The sequence below is a fragment of the Myotis nattereri genome, assembly GCF_964212035.1.
Source record: "Myotis nattereri genome assembly, chromosome: 7".
Lineage (NCBI taxonomy): Eukaryota > Metazoa > Chordata > Mammalia > Chiroptera > Vespertilionidae > Myotis > Myotis nattereri.
The window spans coordinates 16,021,221-16,048,989 of NC_138082.1; the positions used below are offsets into that span (position 1 = coordinate 16,021,221).

The 27,769-nt window shown below is 41.9% G+C and overlaps 1 protein-coding gene and 1 pseudogene across 2 annotated transcripts in view; both read right to left on the minus strand.

The window, feature by feature from the left end:
* Nucleotides 1–21,647, minus strand: part of ACADL (acyl-CoA dehydrogenase long chain) — a 38,968-nt gene extending 17,321 nt beyond the window's left edge. Inside the window, exons 1-7 of the mRNA XM_081095232.1 lie at nucleotides 21,396–21,647; nucleotides 16,133–16,288; nucleotides 13,066–13,203; nucleotides 8,201–8,365; nucleotides 2,819–2,885; nucleotides 1,326–1,490; nucleotides 539–640 (exon numbers count right to left, since the gene is read on the minus strand). Of these exons, the coding sequence (XP_080951358.1) occupies nucleotides 539–640; nucleotides 1,326–1,490; nucleotides 2,819–2,885; nucleotides 8,201–8,365; nucleotides 13,066–13,203; nucleotides 16,133–16,288; nucleotides 21,396–21,472 (870 nt within the window). The 5' untranslated portion in view covers nucleotides 21,473–21,647. The remainder of the gene's footprint in view (nucleotides 1–538; nucleotides 641–1,325; nucleotides 1,491–2,818; nucleotides 2,886–8,200; nucleotides 8,366–13,065; nucleotides 13,204–16,132; nucleotides 16,289–21,395) is intronic.
* Nucleotides 21,648–24,350: 2,703 nt separating this feature from the next.
* On the minus strand, nucleotides 24,351–24,571 carry LOC308522062 (guanine nucleotide-binding protein G(I)/G(S)/G(O) subunit gamma-11-like; annotated as a pseudogene). The gene has a single exon. The product of its transcript is annotated as a guanine nucleotide-binding protein G(I)/G(S)/G(O) subunit gamma-11-like (transcript).
* Between the last annotated feature and the right edge of the window lie 3,198 nt (nucleotides 24,572–27,769).

Consider the following 27,769-nt stretch of genomic DNA (forward strand, 5'->3'; position numbering starts at 1 on the left):
CAAAGAAAGGCAATGGAAATTATGCATCGCCTTCTCTGAAAACCTGAGGCATGCCAGATTTTATTCCACATTGCCCCTATCCTGAGGAGGGGACTATTAGGCCCCTTGGAGAGAGAATCACCTTGGTTGAGATAAAATGCCTTTTTTAAAAATCTTTTATCCTCTATTCTTCCATTTTATTCCTCTCTCTGCTTCAGTTTAAATGTTTGCCTATTGACCTGTCATTAATTCACTATTCCTGTTTTCTACTGTGCCCAGACTCTATATTCATTCAATGGAGAGATACAAATTCTTGATTTGTGGTTCAGAAGCTAAAATCATTCCAAGAAGGAATCAAATAACTGAAATATCTATTTTCCCTATTCACTTATAAGCTCTGAATGAATATCCCCAAGTTCAGTTATTTACTTATGTAGCCTATAAAATTCGTATTTTCTTTTTACTTTAAGTTACAGTCGAATGATCGGCTATATCACAACTTTTGTATACATGGATTTATATAGTTCTATATTATTCTATTCTATTTAACACTTCTCACCTGTGGAAGCTCTTGCATGAGGTAATAGAAGCCTTTATTCTCTTCTCCAAGCAGGGCGCTAGCTGGCAACCGTACGTCTTCAAAGAATAATTCTGCAGTGTCCTAAGAGATCATACAGCTAAGTACAAAATTATTTCATTTAAATCTCACAATAACCTGATGAGATTATTTCCATTAAACAAACAAACAAACAAAAACAACAAACCAACTGGGAGCCAAGTTGGCATAATTAATAAATACAACTAGTCAGTGGTAAACCAGGGATGCAAACCCAGGTTCAACTAATTCCAAAACTTCTGGCTTTTCCAGTGCAATACACCATCATTTTGGCTCCAATACTGTCAGATCTGTGGGTACTGAGGACTAAGGGTTTCTAATGCACATTAAATAAAATGTTTTTCATTTCAGCAACAAAAAATTACCAAGTCATTAGCAAAGAATAGGAAATTTTTCTGTTCTTAGTTCTTCCTTTTATTTAATCAATTTCATAAATAGGAGGCCTATTATAATTTAGTTAATTTTGCCATTTCTAAAGCAGATATCTAAAATATCCTGATTCACTTTTATTGCCGACCACTAGGAGGAGGTAAAGCTGCATGAACGGTGGAAAAAATCTCCATTATCTTTTCTGAAAAGCATATTTTAGGAATTCAGCATTGGAAGGTATGATTTGCTTTATGCAGTTCTCTATATAAGGCATAATTGAGTAAATTCAATAATTTATAAATATTAATACAAATTGAGTAATCTCAATTATTACCTAAATATGATTCATAGTATGACTTACCTGGGCTTTCATTCCCATTTTATGTAGCTTTCGTCCCTTGATAAATCCTTTCATTCCATCTTCCACCAGAAAAAGGCTAATGCCATGGGCAGGGGAGCGAGCTTCACGATTTGTGACTGCCACTACTATCACGACGTCACTTAGCCACCCATTGGTAATGAACACCTGGAAAACCCCAAGGACACTGTGATGCTCCACTCTAATCCAAGTCCATGTGCAAGTTATGATGAGGGGAAAGCATATTCACGAAGACTAAACCAGACAAGGTATGTTTTTAACTCTATATTTCATCCATACTTTATAACTCTACTAGAGGCCTGGTGCACGAAATTGTGCATCAGTGAGGTCCCTTGGCCTGGCCTGTGGGATGGAGCCAAAACCAACTCTATGACATCCCCTGAGGGATCCTGGATTGTGAGAGGGTGCAGGCCAGGCTGAGGGATCCCACCGGTGCAAGATCGGGGCCTGGGAGGGACCTCAGGAGGGCTCCAGGGCTTGTCCAACCCCATCTTGCTCAGTCCTGATTGACCGGACCCCAGCAGCAAGCTAACATACCGGTTGAAGCATCTGCTCTCTCGTGGTCAGTACACGTCATAGTGACTGGTTGGCTGGTCAACTGTCTGCCCCCGGTGGTCAGTGCAAGTCATAGCAAGTGGTTGAGCAGCCTTAGCATATCATTAGCATATTTTACTTTGATTAGTTGAACGGCTGACCAGACTACTGGACACTTAGCATATTAGGCTTTTATCATATAGGATATTCTATCTGAAGCATTAATTATTCATATATAAGGTTATTAAATAGTAGAAGGAAAATAGCCCAATGCTTCAAAGAAAGAAGCCTATGCAGACCTTATAGGAAATGAACATCTTTTCTTAACACTCAGTCAACAACAAATATTTACAGAGTTTATACTAGATAGTTTTAGGCAAACAAATCCTGTGATCAGTGACATTAGATTCTAAGGGATATATTTACTCTGGAGCCTGTGTGTAAGCTTACTTGGAGAAGCTTTTCAATTTTATCGTGGGTTGATGGGCTCTCAGAAGGATTGAAGGGCTCTCAAATTCGATCAACGGTATCTTTTTCTCCTAAGATCTTTTGAAACTCTTCCTGATAATACAGGAAAGAGTTTTCCCCAGTTTCTCATCAACATCAAATTCATTGCTATAGTTAATCCCATATTTGAAAAATGTGAGCCTTACATTCCCCTTTTCTGGTTTGATGAGGGTTGTTTGGAATCAAAAACAGTATTTTCTATATGAGTGAGGAGGTGTGCAAAATGAAACACGGAAATGGAACAGATCTTATATAATATAAATTTGCAAAATTCTGTTTCCAAAACACAACAACTCAATTCCTATGTGAACTCAAATAATCTCAGTTCCTGTGTGAGCCTCCCTAGATATAATCAATAATCAATAGTCTTTGAGACACTGTCACCCATGGCATCACTCTGGAGAGAAGGGCTATGAATGCCCCTCTATACACACCTTGCTGCCATTAAGAATCCAGTCACTTCCATCCTTTTTAGCATGTGTTCTTACTCCTTGCAAATCACTGGAATTGGGGGGAAAAACATGATGAAATTTCATTAGCTAATAAAAATTGAATTATGCCAATGTTGTTAGGTAAGTATGAATATAACATGATAATTCAAACTGGTTACACAATTATAAAAATTATTCTTTAGTATGAAAAATGCTCACACAAATGCATTAAAATCATATCTGATATATTCTTAATCACTTATACAAATAAATATGTGATTTAAAAATACATAAACTAGCCATATATTATAGAGCACAACAAGGCCCAATAAGCATTCTAGATCCCTAAATTGGCCTCAGGTGACTTTTCAAGGCCCACCATATCCCTGAGATCATTTGCCATACTGTTCTTGCCTATATTCACCTTGCTTCCTTTCCCTACCTCTATTCATCAAAAGCTTAGCTATTTAAAAGATTGTTTCAGCCGAAACCGGTTTGGCTCGGTGGATAGAGCATCGGCCTGCGGACTGAAAGGTCCCAGGTTCGATTCCGGTCAAGGGCATGTACCTGGGTTGCGGGCACTTCCGCAGTGGGGGATGTGCGGGAGGCAGCTGATCGATGTTTCTCTCTCATCGATGTTTCTAACTCTCTATCTCTCTCCCTTCCTCTCTGTAAAAAATCAATAAAATATATTTAAAAAATAAATAAATAAATAAAAGATTGTTTCAAATGCCACTTCTCCTAACAAGCCTCCTCTCAAAGTAGACTATTTTTCTAAATATAAAATAATTTATATTTTTAATAATATAAACAAATATTCATGATTAATACATGAAAAATACAGACAATATTCTAGACAAAGGAGAAATTGATTTAATAAATAATTTTGCTTCCTGGAATGAACATTTAAAAAAATATATTCTTTCAGTATTTCTCCAGGGAAACAGATACACACATATATGCATTTTTATAAAAATGGAACCATATATATAACTTTGATCTCTTAATAATATCTAATGTTTTTCTATAAGATACATTTTATTAGCAGCATAGAATTTCATCCTATGGATTTACAATGCTTTTTTAAAAAAACAATCTCTTCTTGTTGAATGTTTAGGTAGCTTCCAGTTCCAAATATCCTATAATGACGAATGACCTCAAAGAGGGCAGGTCCTAATCCCTGGAATCTGCAAGTGTTACATTATACGGAAAACGGGTGTTGCAGTTATGTAACATGAGATGGGGATTACCTAGCTGGGCACTAAATGAAATCACAAATGTTCTAATGAGAGAGACACAAGCGAGATTACACCGACGGAAGCGGAGAGCCAACATGACTACAGAAGCAGAGATTGGAGCTATATGGCAAGGCAAGGAATGCCGTCAGCCACCAGAAGTTGGAAGACGCAAGAGGTGGATTCTCTACAGAAGGATCACACTATCTCTATATTTTACAGAGATTATGACGATAGCCCAATAAGAAAATCAGCATGAAAGCATATAAATTATTAAAGTACAAATGTACGTAATTATACATAATGGAGTTTCCTATGTATGCGGAAGGGGAAAGGGCCAGGGTTTTTAGCAAACTCAACCTTTTTCTGTGAAAGTCAAATCAAAGCAAGAAAACGGTGCCTGCATCTCTGAAAGCAGGTGACATGAACCATGTCCCATCTGCTTTCCTCTTTCACTCCCATATGCTTTTGCTTTATTTCTCACCGTAATTCCTCAAAACTTCAATCTTCTTCATGTGCGGCTTTTCTCCACTCTTGCATTCTCTTGCCCACATGGCCCCTTTTCATATCTCTAAATAAACAAACTGATTGACTATTTTTCCATTACTCTCACAAACTTCCAAAAAACACTGCCTCTATTTTCTCCATTTTTATTCTCACTTTCCTTCAGAATTAATAACTACAGATAAGGACAGATAATCTAAATAAACAAGAATCAAGCAAGCCTTTGTTTGTATGAGTTCAATTAGAGCTAAATCAAGATCTCTCATTTTGTGTTGCCTCTAACATGAGGTAGGTTGGAATTGGAACATAGAAAGTATGATGCATCAGAATACTGGGCCGTCAGCCAGTTATCTTAGAGAATTATCTTAAAAGCAAAGGAAGAAGATTCAATTACTACTTCTGTATGTCACATTTTTAGGCAAAAGAAATAGTCAAAATCCTTTTATTTTGGCAAAATTAAGTATCAGTGTTGGCTTATAATTATAGATTTATATCTGAGAAAGATAAATACAATTTAAGCATATTGCCAAATGACACTATGAATATTGACATTTAAAAATAGCCCTGGCTGTGTGGCTCAATTTGTTGACACGTCATTCCATACACCAAAAGGTTGTGGGTTTGATTCTCAGTCAGGGCACATACTTAGGTTGTAGGTTCTATCCCCAAGTCAGAGCGCATATGGGAGGCAGCTGATCTGATCGATGTTTCTTTTTCACATCGATGTTTCTCTCTCGCCCTTCCTCTCTCTAAAAACCAATAAAAACATATCTTCAGGTAAGGATTAAAAATAAATAAAAATAAGCAGCACTATCAAAAGAGAAAATTTAAAATATTACGGCCTGAGCTTGGCAGAAACAAGTCTTAGATGTTCAATTCTGCTTTGCCACACCTATACGCTCTTCCTCTGCATTGCCTGTTTCCCATTGGTCTATATGTCACTGCTCTCCTTACCATGCCAGCTTGTCAAACTACTGTCCCCTCTCTACACTTCCTTTTACTGCCCAACAGAAAAAGATTAGTCTCTATTCTATGCCTGTTTCTCAATACCCATATCACACCTTCCAAAGTAACTTCTGCCCTTCCTCTACTGAAATCACAACCAAAGATCACCAGTAGCTTCCCATGACCTTTTCTCAGCTCTCAAGCTCCTTGTGGCCTTGACATTACTAACTCCTCACTCCTATCCTACTGTCTTTTCAAACTCACTTCTTCTTGTGCTTATGACGGAACACTTGGCTAGATTTCCTTCAAAATCAATCCTCTCTATTGCCACATTTTTTTTTTTACAGGTTCAAGGCAAACGTAATATCCAAGCTTTCCACCCTTCTGTTTTACTCCTTAAAATCCAGTTCCACCATGTGGAAGCTTTTCTCCTCGTTCTTGAATAACTGGTTATTTTTCATTTACCAGATCTCAGTGTAAATATAGCAACTTTTTTTCCTGTTAATCTCACCCAAGGGTATTTTTTTTCCCCATTAGTTTTTTAGAGAGAATAGAAAGGAAGGGGAGAGGCATGCAAGAGAGATTGATTGCCTCCTGTATGTCCCCCGACCGAGTCTGCAACCAAGGTACGTGCCCTTGACCAAAATCAAACTCGAGACCCTTCAATCTGTAGGTAGATGCTCTAACCACTGAGCAACTGACTAGCTCAATATAACAACTTTCTATAGGCTTTCTCTAGCATTTCTGGCTCTAACATAATAAAAGTACTTCTCATATCTAAGTTTGTTTTTCCCTTCCCTACCAGGCAAACATGCACCATTAGTCTCTAGCATAGTACCTTGTTTTCCTCACAGTACTTAGTATTTATCCCAATTTATAATTGTGAATATATCTGTTTATTTGTTTTTTACCTCAATAAGGACATAGGTTGCATCTGTTTTGTTCACCACTATATACATGGCACCCTAATGGGTCTTACTAAGTAACAGTCAAAGGACTGAGTAAATAAACGTATTCATTTTTATGAATGGCTTTTAAAACCTATTGCCACTCCAGCCTGTATCCAGAGTTCCAAATCTGTATTTTAAGAACCTGCTTAGCCGAAACCGGTTTGGCTCAGTGGATAGAGTGTCAGCCTGCGGACTGAAGGGTCCCAGGTTCGATTCCGGTCAAGGGCATGTACCTGGGTTGCGGGCACATCCCCAGTGGGGGGTGTGCAGGAGGCGGCTGATCGATGTTTCTCTCTCATCGATGTTTCTAGCTCTCTATCTCTCTCCCTTCCTCTCTGTAAAAAATCAATAAAATATATTTTTTTTTTAAAAAAAGAACCTGCTGAAAATTTCCATGTGAATTTCGCACTACCTCTAAAATTCATTATGCCCCAAATTCAACTCACATCCTACCATTTTATTTGCATTGAATTATGTAAATAAGATCTCAAGCACAGCAGATATTACAATCAGCTTTGTAGCTATCTACAATAATAAAAGACAAAGATGCTAATTGACCATACCTTCACTATGCCCCAAGGCATGCCCACCAGCCAATCAGAGCGACTATATGCAAATTAACCCAACCAAGATGGTGGCTGGCAGCCACGGAGCTGGAGCAAGCAGGAGGCTTGGTTGCCTGGGCGATTGAGGAAGCCAAACTTCCCGCCTGCCCTGAGCCAGCTGCAGCCTCCGCTCATGCCAACAAAGTTTCAATTATAGAAGACAAATAAATCCCAGATACCTGCTTCCAGCCAGCCTCCCTGGGAGCTTGGATGGCTGGGGGCTGTGGCCAGCCTGCAAACAGCCATCAGCCTCTCACCCAGGATGGCCACATCCTCATGGGGTGAGGGTCCCTGCTGGGGGGGTTGGCCAGCCTGCAAACAGCCATCAGCCCCTCACCCAGGCTGGCCACACCCTCATGGGGTGAGGGTCCCCGCTAGGGGGCTTAGCCAGCCTGAAAACGGTCCTCAGCCCCTCACCCAGACTGGCCAGGCACCCCAGCAGGACCCCCCACCCTGAAGGGGCTGTGGCCAGCCTGCATACAGCCATCAGCCCCTCACCCAGGCTGGCCAGGCACTCCTATATAATAAAAGGGTAATATGCAAATTGACCCTAACTGCAGAATGACTGGGAATGACTGGTCACTATGACACACACTGACCACCAGGGGGCAGACGCTCAATGCAGGAGCTGCCCCTTGGCAGTCAGTGCACTCCCCCAGGGTGAGCTCTGCTCAGCCACAAGCCAGGCTGACGGCTGTCAGTACAGCGGTGGTGGTGGGAGCCTCTCCCGCCTCCTCAGCAGTGCTAAGGATGTCTGACTGCAGCTTAGGTCTGCTCCCCGCTGGCAAGTGGACATCCCCCGAGGGCTCCCGGGATGCCAGAGGGATGTCTGACTGCCAGCTTAGGCCCAATCCCCCAGGGAGCAGGCCTAAGCCAGCAGGTGGTCTTCCCCCAAGCGGTCCCAGACTGCGAGAGGGCACAGGCCAGGCTGAGGGACCCCCCTGAGTGCACAAATTTTTTTTGCACTGGGCCTCTAGTGTGTATATAAGGCCTTATTTTCCTATTGGAGTTTGAAGTTACTTGAAGGTGTGAATTACGCTGTGCTCGTCTTTGTATTCTTCCTAGCATATTGCTCAGAGTTTTGTATGAAGCAAGTAGAAAATATTTTGCTTCCTAGACTTCAAAACCAGCTGACTGATCATTTACCTTCCAGCCCCAGGCTCTGTCATTGCTATGGCACCAATACATTTCCCTGCAGTCATCCGGGGAATGAAGTTCTTAATCTGTTCTTCTGTGCCATAGTTTGCAATATAGGGCATGACGATATCTGAATGAAGACTGAAACCTGGGCCTGTACAATTCGAATATGCTCTTAGAAAAAAAAAAAAAGAAGAGAATTTAAAGCACAGAATAGTTATTTTGTTCTGTTTGTAGTTTCTTTGATTTTCACTTAAAACAACAACATAATATTAAAGGGCTTAGTTTTATAATACCCTGTCTCCTCCCAAACCAATAAAGTTCCTGAAGGTTTTCTTAGTTTTTACTATTCTTTTCATTTCTGGTTCTAACATAATAAAAGTACTTTAATGAAGCTCAATGAACACATTTAGTGAATTAAAAGATAAAACATTAAAAATATTAATCACCTACAACTGTATTCTCTAACACAGCAACTATTTTCATTTTGTCAAATTACCTTTATCATAACAATAGATTCTAATATAGCTGCAGTCATGGCATGAATTTTGCACTTAGCTGTCTTCTTAAATTATAGGAAAAATATCTCATTTTTTTACATAGTTGTTGTAATAATAATCTTCAATAGCTACAAAATATTACAAATTGTTTACATACTACAATTTACCTTTTTTATTTTTTCACTGCCAGACATTTAGAGTGCTTCCAAATTTGGGGATTATGATCAAACATGATTAATTATTTCTCTACATATCTGATGTATTTTTCCATTACATTATTTCCTTAAGTTAAATTCCCCATAGTCGCATCCTAGATCAAAGAGCATAAATATTTTCATTTTTGATATGTATCCATATTTTTAATCCACCAAACATATATTGTTCTACTTTATAATGCCACCAAGAGTATATGAGTGTGCCACTTTCACTACAACCTTGTTAGCATTGGGTATTATAATTTTTTGTTTATACTAACTTTTGTAGATACTCCCAGTTAATTTAATTTACATTTGATGGTAGTAAGGATGAACTTTTTGTTTTGTTTTGTTATTTTTCTTGTAATGTCTTTATGTGTTTTTTAAAATCTTTATTGTTGAGACTATTACAGATATTCCTCTTTTTTTCCCATTGCCCCCTTCCATCTGCTTCCTGCCCTGCCCCAGGCCTTCGCCACCCTATTGTCTGTGTCCAGAGGTAATGCATATACATATATATGTATATATATGCATATAAGATCGTTGTTTAATCTCTTCCCACCCCCACCCCTTCCCTCTGAGAATCGTCAGTCTGTTCCATTTCCATGCCTCTGATTCTATTTTATTCACCAATTTATTCTTTGTTCATTAAATTATTCGTTTATTTTGATTTTTAGATTCAATTTTTGATAGGTATGTATTTGTTGCCATTTTGTTTTTCATATTTTTTATCTTTTTCTTTTTCTTCTTCTTCCTCTTCCTCTTCCTAAAGAATGCCCTTCAACATTTCATATTATACTGGTTTGGTGGTGATGAACTCTTTTAGCTTTTTCTTGTCTGTGAAGCTCTTTATCTAACTTTCGATTCTAAATGATAGCTTTGCTGGGTAGAATAATCTTGGTTGTAGGTCCTTGCTATTCATCACTTTGAGTATTTCTTGCCACTCCCTTCTGGCCTGCAAAGTTTCTATTGAGAAATCAGCTGACAGTCATATGGTCATTCCCATGTAGATAATTAACTGCTTTTCTCTTACTGCTTTTAAGATTCTTTGTCTTTAGCCCTTGGCATTTTAATTATGATGTGTCTTGGTGTGGTTCTCTTAGGGTTCTTCTTGTTTGGGACTCTCTGTGCTTCCTGGACTTGTAAGTCTATTTCTTTCACCAGGTAGGGGAAGTTTTCTGTCATTATTTCTTCAAATAGGTTTTCAATATCTTGCTCTCTCTCTTCTTCTGGCACCCCCATAATTTGGATTTTGGTATGCTTGAAGTTGTTCCAGAGGCTCCTTATACTATATTCATATTTATTTATTCTTTTTGCTCTTCTGGTTGGGTGTTTTTTTGCTTCCTCATATTTCAAATCATTGATTTGATTCTCAGAACCCTCTACTGTTGAATCCCTACATATTATTCTTTATTCCAGTCAGTGTATATTTAATTTCTGACTGGTCCTTTTCCATTTTTTGAAGGTTTCTAGAAGATTCTTGAATAACCACGTTTTTCAACTTTGTATCCAGTAGTTTGCTTTCTTCCATTTGTTTTATTTGTTGCCGGGAGCTGGTTTTTCATGCTTGCTGTTTCAAGGGACCTGGCATATATGGCATACTATTCTTAAAATGTTTGCTCACCTTATTGGCACTATGTGTTTTAACCAAGGTCTCCTCTCTGAGAAAGATTGTTTCCCCAGGTAGGGATTTTCCCCTGAAGTTAGGGAGGGAATAAAACCCCTCAACTAAGTGCCAGGAGGGTAATTAATCACTTTAACTACAAGCAATCATGCTTAAGCTACATAATCTTTACTCCCTGGAATGGAGATAAGAAACGCCCTAACCTTTGTAATAGAGATTGATAGGATTGAATCAACTGGTATAAATACAGATGTAAGAACACAGACACAGAGAGAGACAGAAATTGGCACAGAACCTACACAGAACGTTCTCTAGAGACAGAAGAACTTCGCTGGAGAGAACATGGCAAAAGATCCTGGACAGAAACTGGCCTCAGAACCTAGAGACAGAACCTAGCGAGAGAACATGGCAGAAGATCCTGGACTGAACCTGACTACAGAAATTGGCAAGAGAACCTGACTAGAACCTGGTGACTGAACCTGGCTGGAGAACCTGGACAGAACCTGGCTGGAGAACCTAGCGAGGGAACTTGGCTACAGAACCTGGCTGGAGAACCTGGAGAACCTAGCAAGACAACATGGACACAGAACCTGGCTGGAGATCCTAAGCAGAACCTCTCTGGAGATCGAGACCAGAACTTGGCTGGAGATCCTGGCTAGGCTGCTGATCAACTGAACGCTGTCTCCGTGTCATTCCTTCTTCGCCGACTCAGTCCACGCCTTTGGGAACCCCTGGACCTGCTGGGGTTGGACCCCGGCAATTTGTGACATGTTTCTTTGGCTCTGCATTTTGGCCGCTTCGCTGTGTTTGTTTCAATGTATTGGGTAGAGCTGCTATGTCTCCTTGAGTTGGTAGAGTGGTCTTGTGTAGTAGGTGTCCTATAGGGCCCAGTGGCTCAGCCTCCCCAGTCACCCGAGCTGGGAGCTCTAGGTGCACCCCTTTGTGGGCTGTTAGCACAGTCTTGTTGTAGTTGAGACTTGATTGCTGTGGGTGTCCCTGGGAGGAATTGACTTCCAGGCCAATCGTCTGTGAGGACCACCTGCTACTACAGTGGGAGAGCTGCTGTGTAGAAGTTTGGTGCTCACTGAGTCTGCCCCTTGAGTGTGTTGCTTATAGATGTGTAGAGTTGTAATCTGATATGGTCTGACACTGACCACTGGGTACACTAGCTCTTGGGTCTCCAGGGAAGTGCAAAGTTAGCCACTGCCTGGGGCCACCCACCAGGAACTACAGAGAGATCAGCAGATTCCTCCACTTTGTATCAGGTTTGGAAGTGCCCAGATGAGGCCCAGCTGTGAAACAAGGCAGGCTGGTGCTGGTGCCGGGTCTTGGGTCTTTTATTGATAGGTTTGTGGCTCCCTGATCCAGCTGCAGCTTGTTTGAGATTTTAGCCTAAGCAAAGACAGGCCGTTCATATGCAACAGCTGCTGCACACAGCTTGGGTGTGGTTGTAAACTGGATGAGGTGGGGGTCTTAGGGAATCACTGGGGCAGAGCAAACAGAAATGGCTGCCAGTCATCCCTGCCATCGGGGAGGTCCCAGCACAGGAACAATGATCCCTGCAAACACCTCCATCTGGGAGTAAGCCACCCCGAGTTCCTGCCCCGATGCCAGACAATCCAGTCCCTCTTCATATGTGTCTGTGTTCCCCAGAGCCTCAGAGGAAGCAGGACCTTGTAAGTTCAGTTCGTGGTGCCAGCCTTTTAAGAGGAATAGTTGAGTCTCCAGCAGCCTCTGTTTCACTGAGCCCCAATCTGCACTGGTTTTTACAGCCCATAGGGACTTCTTTTCCCAGCTCTGGGACCCTGGGTGGGGTTCGGGTGTGGGTTTGGTACCCCTTGCTTCCCTGGGCGGCCTCCGCAGAGAGGATCTCCCTCCCAATTAATAAAGAGGCACATGTGGGTGCTGGGCCAGCCCTCTCTGGCCTCCGCACCTCCTACCAGTTTCAGGGTGCTTTCTTCTTTACTTGTCTAGTGCTTTACTTCTTTACTTCCATTCAGCCAGCTTTTCAGCAGTTCTGGATGATAGTTGTTCTGTATTTTAGTTGTAATTTTGATGTGGTTGTGGGAGGCAGCGAGTACAGGTATTTGTTTACCTATGCCACCATCTTCCTACTGGTCCTTGAGCTTTTATTCACCTAAGAAAAAAAGCCTATTTGCATTTCTTTTCTGCTGAATTGTTGGTTTAAATCTTTTGCCCATTTATCAACCAAAAATACTTGTATTGTAAACTTTTAGTATATTTGATGGAAATATTTTTCCACTCTTCTTTTCTCTTTCAAATATCTTTTAAAAGAGATAAAAATAACCAAGTGGGTCAATTAGAAATGAAACTCTCTCTTTAATTTTCAACAGCACCCAGTTAAAGAACATAAAAGCGAATTTTCCTACCTTCCCCCATTTAAAAATGTGCAACAGTACATGGGGAGTATAGACCTTCACATTTTATATTGAATTTTCAATCTCAGAAAAAGATTAGAACGCATTCTTTATCATTTCAGAGAAGTGGGCAATGTGCTTACAAACAAGACTTAACTTCACGTGACCCCGTACTTACTGCTCCTCCCAAACCACAGCTGCGGAGAACAAGTCCCCACCAATGCCTCCATGTTTCTCTGCTATGTTGACCCCGAGCAGTCCTTGTTTTCCGGCTTTTTCCCAAAGCTCCCTACTCACTTCTCCAGCTTTCTCCCATCTGCAAATAAGAAACGTTTGAAAATCAGAAAAGCTTTTTTTCATATGATTTTAAAAAGTGACCACTGAAATTCACAAACAATTTTGTGCAGAAATGCCCTTTTAATTTAAGGTAATTTTGTTGACTTTGTTCATACCCTTCTATTTGCATCTGACTTGTTTATTATTTCTCCTCCTCCTTGTTCTCTTCTTTACTTCTTCATTTTGCCACTTTTTTTCACCTGTACTCCCCATTCTTACTGAAAGGTTACTGCCTGTCCACAGGCAGGCTAAATAGCCATCTCAGACGGTGGATAGAGAAAAATTGAATTTATTTAAGGGAAGGGGATGCGGGAAAGGATATTCAAAGAGGAGACCTGCACAACACGGAGCCCAGGGACATTGGGTCGATGATGGCAGTACTCAGGAGCTGGAGTTTCATCCTATGTGCAGTCACTGGGAAACTTTTGTCAGTGGGTTTGCGGGCTGAGGTGGTGGGCTGGGAATGCGGATGGAATGCAGGTGTGAGATCGGGTGTCTTTAGGACACTTTCAATTCCTTATATGGTCTGACTCCTGGTGTCCAGCAAGCTTTTCCTGGCCTTTGGTGGAACGTTTACAAATGGCCATTAAGGATTATATTGCCCTATAGTCTTAACACCTACTATTTATTGGGCCTGCAAATTGCATCCAGGGATATTCATGGGTGTAGTCTCTCTCAGCTGGTACCCTTAGGTGGTTGTGTAAATAATCATGGAATTTGCCCAACCTGCCCTGTAAAGGCAACTGCCTCCTTCATATTTCCTTAAAGTGCCGAATCGTGGGATAAGCACATATAAGGACTGACAGTTTAAGTAGGAAAGCAGAGGAGAGAAGCACCTTGCAGCATAGCTCTGTCAAATGAACTTCTGAAAGGGTTAAAGGTTTGCCTAAGATTGTGCAACCTCTGATTTTCTTCTTTGAAAATGAAAATGGGTCCTACCTTGTTTGGCTCAGTGGATAGAGCAGCGGCCTGTGGACCGAAGGGCCCTAGGTTCAGTTCTGATCAAGGGCACATGCCCAGGTTGCAGGCTCCATCCTCAGTAGGGGGCGTGCTGGAGGCAGCTGATCAATGATTCTCTCTCATCATTGATGTTTCTCTCTCTCCCTTCTTCTCTGAAACCAATTTAAAAAAATGAGAATGGCATGATGAGGAAAGATATGGCTAGCTGGAGGTAGTTAAAGAACCTGAGATTTTTTTTTAAAAAAGTGGTAGTTAGGTATAGTGAGTAAGATATGGGCTATTTAAAGATACTAATTAAAGGTAAATACAGATCAGATACCTCAAGAAACTTTAAAGGAAAGAGTTGATTATCATGTGTTTTTTTGGAGTGTTTTGTATACTGCCTAAATATTTTTACTATCAACTCCAACTTGTCAACTTCTATCATTTTTACTGTAAGTTCTCACCAACAATTTTCTGGAACGGAATTTAAAAGAGTAAAAAAAGGAACAAAAAACTGTCTTAGAAGTATACTACATTTCTTTTGTCTTTAAACATTTAATTAGCTTATTTTTACCTTTACAAATGTTTGAAGCATCAATTTAAACTTCGGAGAATAACTACTTTTTATGATTTAAAGAGTGAAAACTCTAGCTATTTCAGATATCATTGAGATTGGAATATTTACATTTAAATGCCTAACTGCAGGAAAATATTTGTCCTTTGGAAGGCGGCCCTGGTGAAAGGTGCCTGTGGCAAACCGCCAATTACAATGTTAGGTCCTGGATATCTGACTGTACTGCCAGTGCCACCACATCTTAAAAATACTGCATCATTATCATCATCATCATCATGCTCAGCCAATACTCGCTAAGCTCTTTAGGACAGCAGTGGCATTAGGAAGTTTTAAGAGAACATTTACTTGGTAAATTACAGAGGTAGAAAAAGTAATTCGTAGATGAAATGGGCTTAGGAAACAAGTTATGGAGGGAAAGGAAGGGCCCTTGAAGTTTGGAGTGAGGAGGCTAATGGTAAAGTGCCTGGAGCGTGGGGGGAGAGGGGAAAGTGGGGGAGGAGGAGGGCCCCTGCTCCCAGGAGGGAGAGCACCCAAAGATTAGTTATGTGTGGCGCCAGAGTTTAGTTAGTTTTGGTCAGTCTTACCAAAAACTTAATAGAAGCTATTTCTAAATATTTTTTAAAACCACTCTAATTGTAGGAAAGTATTTGGCATTGAGTAACTTTTGAAAACACAGCAAAATCCTATTTTAATAGAAATGACAACTTTTGGTCAATGAGGTTACCCATCCAGTAATAAAAATAGTTTGAGGTAGCCTGTTGGCTACTAAGATTTGCAGTATGCTGGCCTTTGAGCTTTTACGCATTTTAATTCATTCATGAAGCAGAAAAAGAAAGACTATGGAATGGACTAATATTTTATTGTCACTTCACCGGTTTTCCAAAATATTATTCTTAGATTGATTTGAGATTTTCACATTTAAAAAAACTGAGATATAACACTATATTAGTTCAGGTGTTCAACATAATTCATTGGATATATTGCAAAATGATCACCACAATAAGTTCCATTTACATTTGTCTCCATACATAGTTACAATTTTTTTTTCTTTTGATGAGGACTTTTAAGATCAATTTTCAAATATGCATGTAATTATGGTATTAACTATAGTCACCACACTGTACATCACATCCCCATGATTTATTTTATACCTAGAAATTCATACCTTTTGACCAACAACCCTTCTTATTTTAGAATTGTATATTTTAAATTTCATTGACAAAGCTTTGAACTAGCTTAAAAATCCTGTAATCTTACAGCACTATACTGAAAACAGTAAAAAAGGTTTATAAAGCCCTAAACACGATTTTTTTTTTATAGAACAACACACAGCATTCTATGAAATAGTTCTTATTTTACTCCTAGGGTGCATTAAAGAAAATGTGCCACTTACTCTGTGTGATGAGGAACCACTTCTTCTTGAAAAAACTTTCTTACACTTTCCCGGAAAATGTCATGATCTGAAGAGAAGATTCTTCTAATTCCTATATCTGTTAATTTTTTAGCAGAAGAAGTTTCTAGACGATGCTCCCCTCCGGAATGAGAACATCTTAAAAAAAAATGAATATATGTACATTAAAAAATTAAGTAAATTGTGGATTCTCACAGCCAGTTGGCCTGGAGGTCAAATCCCCCCCAGTATTACCTACAATCAAGGCTTACCTACAAGACTGCGCACAAAGACCACAAGGGGGTGCACCAAGAAAGCATAAAAAATGTGGAGACAAAGAAACAGGACACAAATGACAGAAATGGAGGATATAGAGATCAAAACCACACTTTTAAGGTCTCTCAAGAACTGTCTAGAAGCTGCTGATAAACTTAGTAAGGCCCTCGAAAAGACTGGTGAGACTGCCGATAAATATAGTGAGATCCTCATGAAATCTATTGAGACCCTCGATGTTGTGATAAAGAACCAACTAGAAATTAAGCATACACTGACTGAAATAAAGAATATTATACAGACTCCCAACAGCAGACCAGAGGAGTGCAAGAATCAAGTTAAAGATTTGAAATGCGAAGAAGCAAAAAACACCCAACCGGAAAAGCAAAATGAAAAAAGAATCCGAAAATACGAAGATAGTGTAAGGAGCCTCTGGGACAGCTTCAAGCATACCAACATCCGAATTATAGGGGTGCCAGAAGATGAGAGAGACCAAGATATTGAAAACCTATTTGAAGAAATAATGACAGAAAACTTCCCCTACCTGGTGAAAGAAATAGACTTACAAGTCCAGGAAGCACAGAGAACCCCAAGCAAAAGGAATCCAAAGAGGACCACACCAAGACACATCATCATTAAAATGCCAAGAGCAAAGGACAAAGAGAGAATCTTAAAAGCAGCAAGAGAAAGAAACTCAGTTACCTACAAGGGAATACCCATACGACTGTCAGCTGATTTCTCAACAGAAACTTTGCAGGCCAGAAGGGAGTGGCAAGAAATATTCAAAGTGATGAATACCAAGAACCTACAACCAAGATTACTTTATCCAGCAAAGCTATCATTCAGAATTGAAGGTCAGATAAAGAGCTTCACAGATAAGGAAAAGCTCAAGGAGTTCATCACCACCAAACCAGTATTATATGAAATGCTGAAAGGTATCCTTTAAGAAGAGGAAGAAGAAGAAAAAGGAAAAGATACAAATTATGAACAATAAATACGCATCTATCAACAAGTGAATCTAAAAATCAAGTGAATAAATAATTTGATGAACAGAATGAACTGGTGATTATAATAGAATCAGGGACATAGAAAGGGAATGGACTGACTATTCTTGGGGAGAGGGGTGTGGGAGATGCGGGAAGAGACTGGACAAAAATCGTGCACCTATGGATGAGGACAGTGGGTGGGGAGTGAGGGAGGTGGGTGGGGTGGGAACTGGGAGGAGGGGAGTTATGGGGAGAAAAAAGAGGAACAAATGTAATAATCTGAACAATAAAGATTTAATTTAAAAAAATTAAGTAAATTGCTACCCTTCATACCCAAATTAATGTCATAAAACAATATGGAAAAATATTGATCTTTTTTCCTCCAGAGACACTTTAGAGACAGGGAGAATCTGAAATTTGACAAACCTGCTCAAATTTGAGCATCACCACTTTTGAGAGGATCTACCTTACCTGGATGAGATTAAGAAGTAATTTACCCTTCTTTAATGATCTCTTCACTTCCCAATTCATAAAGAGGAAATCATGTCTACAACTAACTACATGTGTGAGTTAAGGTAAAATAGTGTTGTCAACGATGTAGATTAAATTACATAAGATTCAAATATTACAATAAAATATACTGTTAAGTCTTCATGTCATGTACAGTGTTTACAATAATGCAACACTCTCCAAATTAATATTTTATCCAGAATCATATAATTTCAAATGGCAGGTATATAAGACATAAACAATGTTGATGCTACTGCTACATTAGAGAGCCAATTTGGGTGTAAATCTAAATCAAAATGCCCACCAACCTTTATAAGGATTATTATGAAATTACTCAAGGTCTTCAGAAACTGGTCCTTCCCTCCCTCCTTCCCCTGTACTAAGCTGAAAATCAGATGCTGTGTAGTTCCTTTAGTTCAATGGTCTTCAGATTCCTCCCTCCCCCACAAAGTACTCTTAAAAAGGTTTGAAAATAGATGTATCACTTTCTACATATTCAAGCTCCCATCTAAAAACCATTTGATCATATATTCAAATATTGCCAAAGGACATTTTCCTCTTTTGCACAAATTTCTGTTTTGGGTTTCTCTCTTCCTTAGCTGGACCCTGCTTTTTTCAGTCTCTGTCCAGAAAAGACAGTCTTGTTGATTGGCAATGAACTTGTTTAAATCTTTTATTTTCATCCTTCCCCAAATGGATTATCTTGTTCTGCTTTATGTATCTTTGCTTAATGCTATAGACTGAATTGTGTCCCCACCCAAATTCATATGTTGGAGCTCTGACTCCCAATGTGATTGTATTTGGAGCTAGGCTTTGAGGAGGTAATTTTAGTTCAGAGAGGTCATTAGGGTGGGGTCCTAACCCAAGAAGATTGATGGCCTTGTAAGAGGAGGAGAAAGATCTCTGTACAAAAGCCCCAAGGGAAGGCCATATGACAACATAGGGAGAAAGCAGCCATCTACAAGCCAGAAAGAAAGTCCTTCCTAATATTTGAATTGGTCAGCATGTTGGTCTTGGACTATTCAGCCTCTAGAATAATTGAGAACTAAATTTCTGTTGTTTAAGCGATCTAGTCTATGGTATTTTGTTATAGCAGCCTGAGCTGACTAACACACTTAACACACATTTTGTGTCATTTTGTTTTAGGTTTGTCTTTTATGTGCTTTAGTTTGTTAATGCAATCTGAGATGACTTTTAAGTGGTAACCTTTAGTTGTGAAGATTTACTACTACAATTTCTATACTTGGTCTGCCTTTTGTCTTCATAAAAAATGTTCTGACTGGGGAACTTATATGCATATATGCATAGCCCATGGACATAGACAATAGTGTGGTGAAAGCCTGGTAGGAGCAGGTGTGGGGGGGGAGGGGGTCAATGGGAAAAAGAAAAAAAAAGGGGGGGGGGGACATCTGTAATACTTTCAACAATAAAGATAAATTTTAAAAATGTGTGGAATACAACAGTGAGTTAAACAAAGATCCCTGTCTTCAGGCTTACTTTCTAGAAGGGGAGACTGAATAATGGTAAATGATCAATAAATGAGAGAAGCAAATTATATAATACTAGAGGCCCGGTGCATGAAATTTATGCACAGGGTCGGGGTCTCTCAGCCTGGCCTGCACCCTCTCTCAATCCAGGACCCCTCGGGGGATGTCCGACTGCCGGTTTAGGCCCCATCCCTGCAGGAACAGGCCTAAACCGGCAATCGGACATCCCTCTGGCAATCCGGGACTGCTGGCTCCTAACTGCTTGCCTGCCTGCCTGCCTGATTGCCCCTAACCACTCTGCATGCCTACCTGATTGCCCCTAACCACTTGCCTGCCTGCCTGACCATCCCTAACTGCTCACCTGCCTCCCTGATCACTCCTAACCACCTCTGCCTTGGCTCCCGCCGCAGCAGCTTCATCCGGAAGTATGTCTGGAATGACGTCCGGAAGGTCGTTCGGCTGTCCGGTCTAATTAGCATATTATGCTTTTATTATTATAGATATTAGAAGGTAATAAGGGCTACGGAAAAGAAAAGTAGAGCAAGGGTCAGACTGTGTGTGTCTGGACAAGGCAAAAACAAAGGTTTCAGTGTGAAAGTGCAGTGAGGGTAAATTAGAAAAATGGATTTGAGCAAATGCTTAAAGATGCTAGATTTAGCCAAGCAGATTGCAGGCATAAAACGATGTTTGACCAAGAATAAAATTAGAGCAAAGGGTGAAGCAAGGTGATATTTGATGGGCTCTTGATAGATCAAGGAGGCTAAGTGTGGACGGAGTGAGCAGAGTGGCCAGAGCAATAGATGAAGTCAGAGGTAACGGGGCCAGGATATGCAGGATCCTTGCAGACCATTGTCATATTGTATCAAATAGACTAAAAATACTTGATCCCATAATTAAAAATGACTGCTTCCAATTTCTTGCAAGTAGAAATAAAATTGTAATGAGCCATATAGGTTTTCCTTATTTGGTATTTTTCCTGGGCAGGGCGAGGAATGTGCTGAGATGAGGGAACTGTTGCTTTAGGACACTGAATCATTTGTTTAAATAATTAGTAAGTAAAAGAGCAGAATTTACATTCAAGTCTGCCTGGATCTTAAAATTTTTATTTCCCATGCTATGTTAAGGAAACTTTTGGAATATATATATATAATTTTTTTTTTTGAGGGGGAGGGGTAATTTCTGAGTAAGATACACCAGGGCACAGGAAAGTGAAAGAAGTGCCAGAGAGAATATGCAGAGCAAGTTAGTTGGAACGTCCATTTCTTAAAGACCAAGGAACCTGTACTGAATACATTGACCCGTGTTTCCCTAATTTATCTGTCCTAATAGCCTCCTTAACAAGGCATCCTCAGGGAACCCAGTTTATCCGATGAATGGGTTCTACGTGTCAGGCAGCATCGGAAGCTTCCGATCTTACAAACACGACCTTAAGAGTCACCAAGCTGCTTAGTCTCCACTAATCCTCTGCGTCTCGTGAGTGAATGAAAGCATTTGCTAGTCATCTCAGGCCGATATCCTTGATATCCTTGTCTGATGGGGCCGTGGCCAGGAAGTCTTCCCGGAGAGCCTGGTCCAGGCCAGGTCCAGGCCAGCGCCAGCGCTCTCCCGGCCCCGCGAGTGCGAGTCCCGCCCGGGCTCACCGTGGGCCGCCGCTGCAGCCGCGGTTCTGAAGCCAAAGGTCGCAGCCCAAGTTCAGCGCCAGAGTGTGCGGGGCAAGGGGGCACCCCAGGACCCCGCGTGTGGTGCCCACCGCAGAACCTGAGCCGCCGGGATGGAGCGGGAGAGTGGGGGTGGGCGCACCCCCCTTTCGGCTTTCCCACGCTCAAGTGAGTGCCACCCCCTCCCGTCCCCACGCCCGGCCCGGCCCAGCCCCGCGGCCCAGCCCCGCACCGTGGCTGCCACCCTCGCTCCAGCCGCCCGGTTCCTAGTCCCCAGGAAGGTGGGTGTCGCCGCCCGGACCCCGCAGCCTCCCGGCCCGGACGGCGGGACGGCGGGACGGCGGGCACTCACCTCGCGGACCGCGGCGGACACGGAGCGCACCGGCCGCCCCATAAGCGCAGGGACCCACGGAGGAGGCGGGAGGCCATGGCTGGGACAGCGAAGAATGACTGGGGCGAAGGACGCGGCGAGCTGGCGGCCCGGGGTGGGGCTGGGGGGTGGGAAGGACTGTTCGCGGCCCGTCCCACTGAGCGCGCCGGGATCAGGGACCGATGCGTCCCGCGTCCTTCCTTCCGCGTCTGGAGGCTGCAGCCCGGATCCCCAGGCCCCGTGGGCGGAGTTTGCGAGGTTGCAACAGGCGTTAAGAGCAAAAAACGGTTTCTTTTCCCCGCAGCGTTCTTCCTCCTTCTGAGCAGTTGTTCTTTTTGGAATTCTTGAACCGCTTTGAGACACGCGTGCAGCCGGACCCACACACAAACCCACAAAAGTTGCGTTTTGTTTTTGTCCACATTGAAAATTGCTTTACTCGCACAGACAACTATGCACAACTAGTTTAAAGGAATTGGGCCTTTATCATTTTTTTTTCTGGCAAAAATTAGTAACCACTTCCTCGGAAAAAAATTAAAATATGCTCAATATGCAAATAAACCTCTTTAGTTCCTTTCTCCAATAGTATTTGATTTGCATTCATGTCTTGCCATTTTCTCCTTCCTCAAGTTATCCAATACTGTTGGGTAATCGACATTTACATTGAATAAAGTTTGAGCAACTGACATTTATGGGGTTGGTTTTTTGATACTAGCACATCTCTGAACTTTAAAAAGTTTGCACAGTGGATTTAAAGACTGTCAGGCCATTTTAATAATTAAGGACAATTATCAAGAGCCTGAAAGGGTGCAAGCGAAAAACGGAATTTGTGTTAGAAATTAAGAACTAGCCCTGGCCGGCTTGGCTCAGCGGATAGAGCGTTGACCTGCGGACTGAAGGGTCCCAGGTTCGATTCCGGCCAAGGGCACATGCTGGGGTTGCGGGCTTGGTCCCCAGGGGGTGCGTGCAGGAGGCAGCAGATCGATGATTCTCTCTCATCATTGATGTTTCTATTTCTCTCTCCTCCCTTCCTCTCTGAAACCAATAAAGAAATATATTTTTTTAAAAAAAAGAACTAACAACTAACCAAATGCAGGATATAAACAAGTGAAAAAAAGAGTAAGATTCATTTTAAACAGTAGCATGTGATTATTGGTTGACAGGGGCTGCTCATGGCCCCCCAGGCAGGCTTGCTAGAATTCTAGACCTGCTGGCTGGCGGTCCTAATAGCTCCACCACTAGGAATCTATGCCAGGGTATCTACTGGCTTCTTGGGCCCAATGGGGATAATAAAATACTACTTCGTTGTGCCTCTGTGTGATCTGAGAATCCCTACAGCAGCTGCTCTTGTTGAATGAGAATAACTGATGATGAGGTCCAGAATTCTGTATAGTAAACATGTCTCACAGGTGATTTTTTTTTTTTTTTTTTGCAGGCCTAATGCATTCAGTTTATTTTTCTTGTATAAAAACACGTGGTGGCCAATGCTGGAGCCTGGGTCCTCTGCATGGAGACGCTCCCATGGAGCTTGACTAGAAGGTCAGTGAATTCCTGACATGGAAACTTGGTCTCTATAGAGGTGTGTGAGTGACATAGATGCAGATCTTGGAAATGGCATCAAAGGTGGCCTTGGCAAAGTTGCCCAAGGTGGCAGTGCAGCTTCCTTCATACCAGCCATCCTCGCCAGCTTATTGGGCCAAGGGGCCCAGATGATGACCAACGTGCCTGTGGGGGTAGGAATGAGGTGCACCAGCACAGAGATGCAATGGCCTGTCACCTTGCCAGGGATGGCATGGGGTGTGTGAATCTTGATCTCCAGGAGCCTTGCCACCCAGCATCTATGGAGGGGAGGTATCATGGCCCCACACGGTGGTTACTATCTCTTCGGAGCACTTAACACCTAGACTAATACGGCCCTTATAGTTCCTGAGGGCAACAATTGCCTTGAACTTGTTCCAGTGGCCAGCTCAGGTCTGCTTTTGCATGGGCCTAATCTTTTAAGATTTTGCCCCAATTGCCACATGTATGTATTTTTTTCGGTATCATTTGAGAATAAGTTGGATACATCATACCCCTTCACCCCTAGTGTATGTTCCCAGCAACAAAGGAGTTCTCTTAATAACCATAGCACAGTTATCATGTGTAGGTATTTAACCCTGATACAATATTCTTAAGTAATCTACAGCTCGTATTCCTATTTTGACAAATGTCCCAACGATACCCTTTTGTTATAATGAATTCAGTTAAAATAAAAACCAGAGACCAGCCTTGAAAAGTCCCTAGGAAGACAAAACCAGTTTAGTCATGTGAAGCTTAATTTAATCTAACAAAGCTTAAACTAACTTGAAAATCAGATGCAAAACGTGAACTATTTCCCAAGGTTGATGTGAAGTAACCACCAACCAATTCCCTATCATTTTTGAAAATGCTGATACTATAACTGTGAAGAAGAAACAGTCACCATTTCCTCACCATGTAAGCTGCTTTATAACAGTATTTCCCTGAATCTCGTTCCATGTTATGATGTGAGTGCGTCCGGTTCTGAGAACGGTCATTTTGGTGTGTGTGCAATAAACTTATACTGATTACTACTTGGGTGATTCATTGGTTTTACTCTGGCTATTTCTTTTTTTTTTTTCCCCCAGTGATAACACTTTCTTTGAGGCATCAAGCTATATACTGAAAGAGGTGAGTCATGCACAAGTAATGTCCTTATTTCCATAACTGTACATTTGATACTCTCTGCCCTCTTCAAGAGGGTGGGGAGTAAGCAAAGATGAGAAACACATAGCTTTTATACAAAACCATATCTATGTAAGTGCTTGAGAAAGTTCGCTTTTAATTTAGTTTTTCCTTCTTTAAAAGGCATGTCAGTTTTATTTCGGAAAACTAAAATAAGCTAGTTCTGCCACTGAGGATAAAGTTTCTCCCCAGAGTTACTTATGAAATAATGCAGCTGCCTTTTTCTTTAAAGGGATTCTTGTCTTCTGGAATGCCTTTCACCAGAGGGTCCTCTCCAGAACATTCTTCAATGTAGTTTTTATTTCTTCAGAACATTTAGACACCTGTTGTCTCTGAAACTTCACTTCTTTGGAAAGTTGCTCCACTTCCATCTTCAGCTTTTCCTTTTCTGGCAAATCTTCAATGTGCAGGGCCGGCATCTTCAACCCAGAGCTGGGCCCAGAGACAGCTCTCTTCTCTGGCTATTTCTGAACTCTTGACAAGTGCAACTCTGGCATGGTTCCTCCGATTTTCTTTTTCATTCATGTCACTGACATTTTTGGAAGAGTAAACGCCAGGTATTTTTTAAAAAAAAATATATTTTATTGATTTTACAGAGAGAAAGGGAGAGGGATAGAGAGTTAGAAACACCGATGAGAGAGAAACCTCAATCAGCTGCCCCCTGCACACCTCCCACTGGGGATGTGCCCACAACTAAGGTACATGCCCCTGACCGGAATCGAACCTGGAACCTTTCAGTCTGCAGGCCGATGCTCTATCCACTGAGCCAAACCGGTTCGGGCAAATGCCAGGTATTTTGAAGAAATGTTTGGTTGTCTTGGGGTTTCCTCATGCAGAATTGGTGCACAAGTAGCATGGCATCCCCCTCAGTACAATGCATTAGAATGTCCCTGAGGTTAGTTTGTCCCGTTTTTGGTGAGGTTCATTTGAACCTCCTTAATTTTAAGCCCTTAATTTGGTTAAAATAGTACCCACCAGGTTGCTTCACTGTAGAGTTACTGTGTGTCAATTTGTGAAATAAGAACAAATATGCTTCTGAATGCAGAGTGAGCTAAAATGAAATGAAAGGTGTAGCAAACTACGCAGATAATTTAGGCAACTCACCCAGTGTTTCATGAACGCTTTGAGCCATTTATATCTTTCTGGCAGCTTTTACCTGGGAGTTCTACAGGGCGTGCTTTTATTAACTGAAGTGTCAGTTAGGGACCAGAGTAATTGGGAATGTTCCAGTTAGTACATGCTAACTTTAGGCGTTGACAGAAGGGAAAGAAAGATAAGGACACTAGAGGAGGGTGGAACAAAATTATGAAAGGGTTATAGAGAGGAAGGAGGGAAGGAAGGAAGGAAGGAAAGAAGGAAGGAAGGAAGGAAGGAAGGAAGGAAGGAAGGAAGGAAGGAAGGAAGGAAAAGAAACCAGTCTAACTGAAGGATATGTGCTGGGAAGAAGTAGGAACTCAGGTTCACCATCAGGAATTCAGATTTATACATGAAATTACCTGGGTTTGACTCCTGTCTGCTCCCTACTATCTATCAGTTGCCATTGTTGGGATTAATGGGCTGGTGCTTATAAAGGGCATGGAACAGAGGTTTGCTGTACTGTCATTATTCAGTTACTAGAGGCCCAGTGCATGAGATTTGTGCACTGCAGGGGTGTGTGTGTGTGTGTGTGTGTGTGTGTGTGTATGTGTATGTGTGGGGAGTCCCTCAGCCCGGCCTGCACCCTCTCATAGTTTGGGACCCCTGAGGCTTAAGTCGGCAGTCAAACATCCCTCTCACAGTCTGGGAGCCCTAACTCCTTACCACCTGCCTGCCTCAGAGGCGGGAGGGTCTCCCACCACCACCACCGCTGCACTTGCCAGCTGTGAGCCCGGCTTCTGGCTGAGCGGTGCTCCCTCTGTGGGAGTGCACTGACCACCAGGGGGCAGCTCCTGCGTTGAGCGTCTGCCCCCTGGTGGTTAGTGCGCGTCATAGCTACCGGTCGTTCTGCCATTCAATTTGCATATTAGGGTTTTATTATATAGGATTGTTGGCCAGTATGTTTATTATTATTGAATATCACACCAGGGAATTTAGGTTTGATGTGTAAAGAGCTAAAAGTCCCCATTTATTCTCTTACTAGAGGCCCGATGCACAAAATTTGTGCAAGGGGCTCGGCCCTCGCAGCCACTGAGGCTTGCCTTGGCCCAGGTAAATCGCAGCGGCGGCTGCCTCGGCCCTCGCAGCCCCAGCTTCGTCCGGAAGGACATCCGGTCTCATTAGCATACTATGCTTTTATTATTATAGATTCAGTAAATACTTGTTGAGTTCCTCCTGATATTAAGGACAGATGCTGTACAAGATAAAAGCCCTGCTTTCAAAGACTTTGAAATACAGTTGTGAAAATAAGACTATGAGATGATTTAAAATATAAAACTCCACGATAAATGTAGGAGTAAGCCAACGGTCCAGAGTAGGGAGCTGACACTGTGGGTGGCTTACGTGACTTGCTTCTTTTCTCACTTTATTTTCATGGAATAGCAGAAAGCACATGGCTATAGCCTTCCACTGACCAAGATGAAGGTTGGAAACCGCTGCTTGAGGTAATGAACGTCTCTACGTCTCTGTTTTCTTATCTGTAAAATAGAGATAGTAATAGTATCAACCTCCCAGGTTGTGAGACTAAAGGAAGGCAAAATATGCAGAGCATTCAGTCTGCAGCCATAGGAACGAAGCACCTAGTAACATCGTTACTGTTTTACCTGGCTTACTTCTTAGGAGCGGCCATACTCTTCCCACGTTGCCAGGGAAACCCACAGACCCTGAGCCTTCCTTCTGGATCAGTGACATTTTGGGTAGCCAAAGCCTCCTACCATTCAACTGCCTCTCTTTCAAAAGGGAATTTTCAGGACATAGGGCCTGGGTTGGGGCTGGGGTTTGGGCATGTTGAGTGGGTGAGGAAGACTTCCTATCTCAGGGGGAACACTCGTGAACAAACAGCTCACCCCTGCGAAAATCAAAGCCCAGGCCTTCCTGGCTGCAGGGGCTTTAGGGTTGTGAAGTTGAGGAGGAAGGGAAGAAAATGCAAAGGGCTTTGGTGCCCATCACTGGCACAGAACGAGAAGGGTAGATAAAGAACAAGTGCTGGAAGCTTGCTGCTGTGATGCAAGTAGCATCCCAGGGCAGATTACATTACCAGGGCTCATGGGGGAGCAACAGGAACAAAGTGTGCAGAATCCAGCAGAGGCAACCTGTCTGCCAGCCATGCAATGCTGTGCCAGCCCTCGGGGCCCTGGCTGGTTGCCTGAGGTCTATAGGCAGGCTTGTCCCAGCTACAGGCTACGTGGCATCTACAGACTAAGGATGAATGCTGCTCCAGCTACTAGGCCTAGTTGAAAGAATCCAAGGGATTTACTTTGATTACCCAGAAGCTGATAGTGGTTTTTTCTTTTTTTTTTAAAAAAAATTACCCAGAGGGAGATAGACACTAAAAAATGTTTGCATTATGAATTTTCACCCAGCTCTTCTTGTTGAAATACAGGTTATCTATGCTGTAGTATGTCTCCTTTGCTGCCAATGGAAATTCTAGCACAATGTTACCTTCCTAGGAGGCAAAGCATTGAGCAATAATGTCTTGCTTT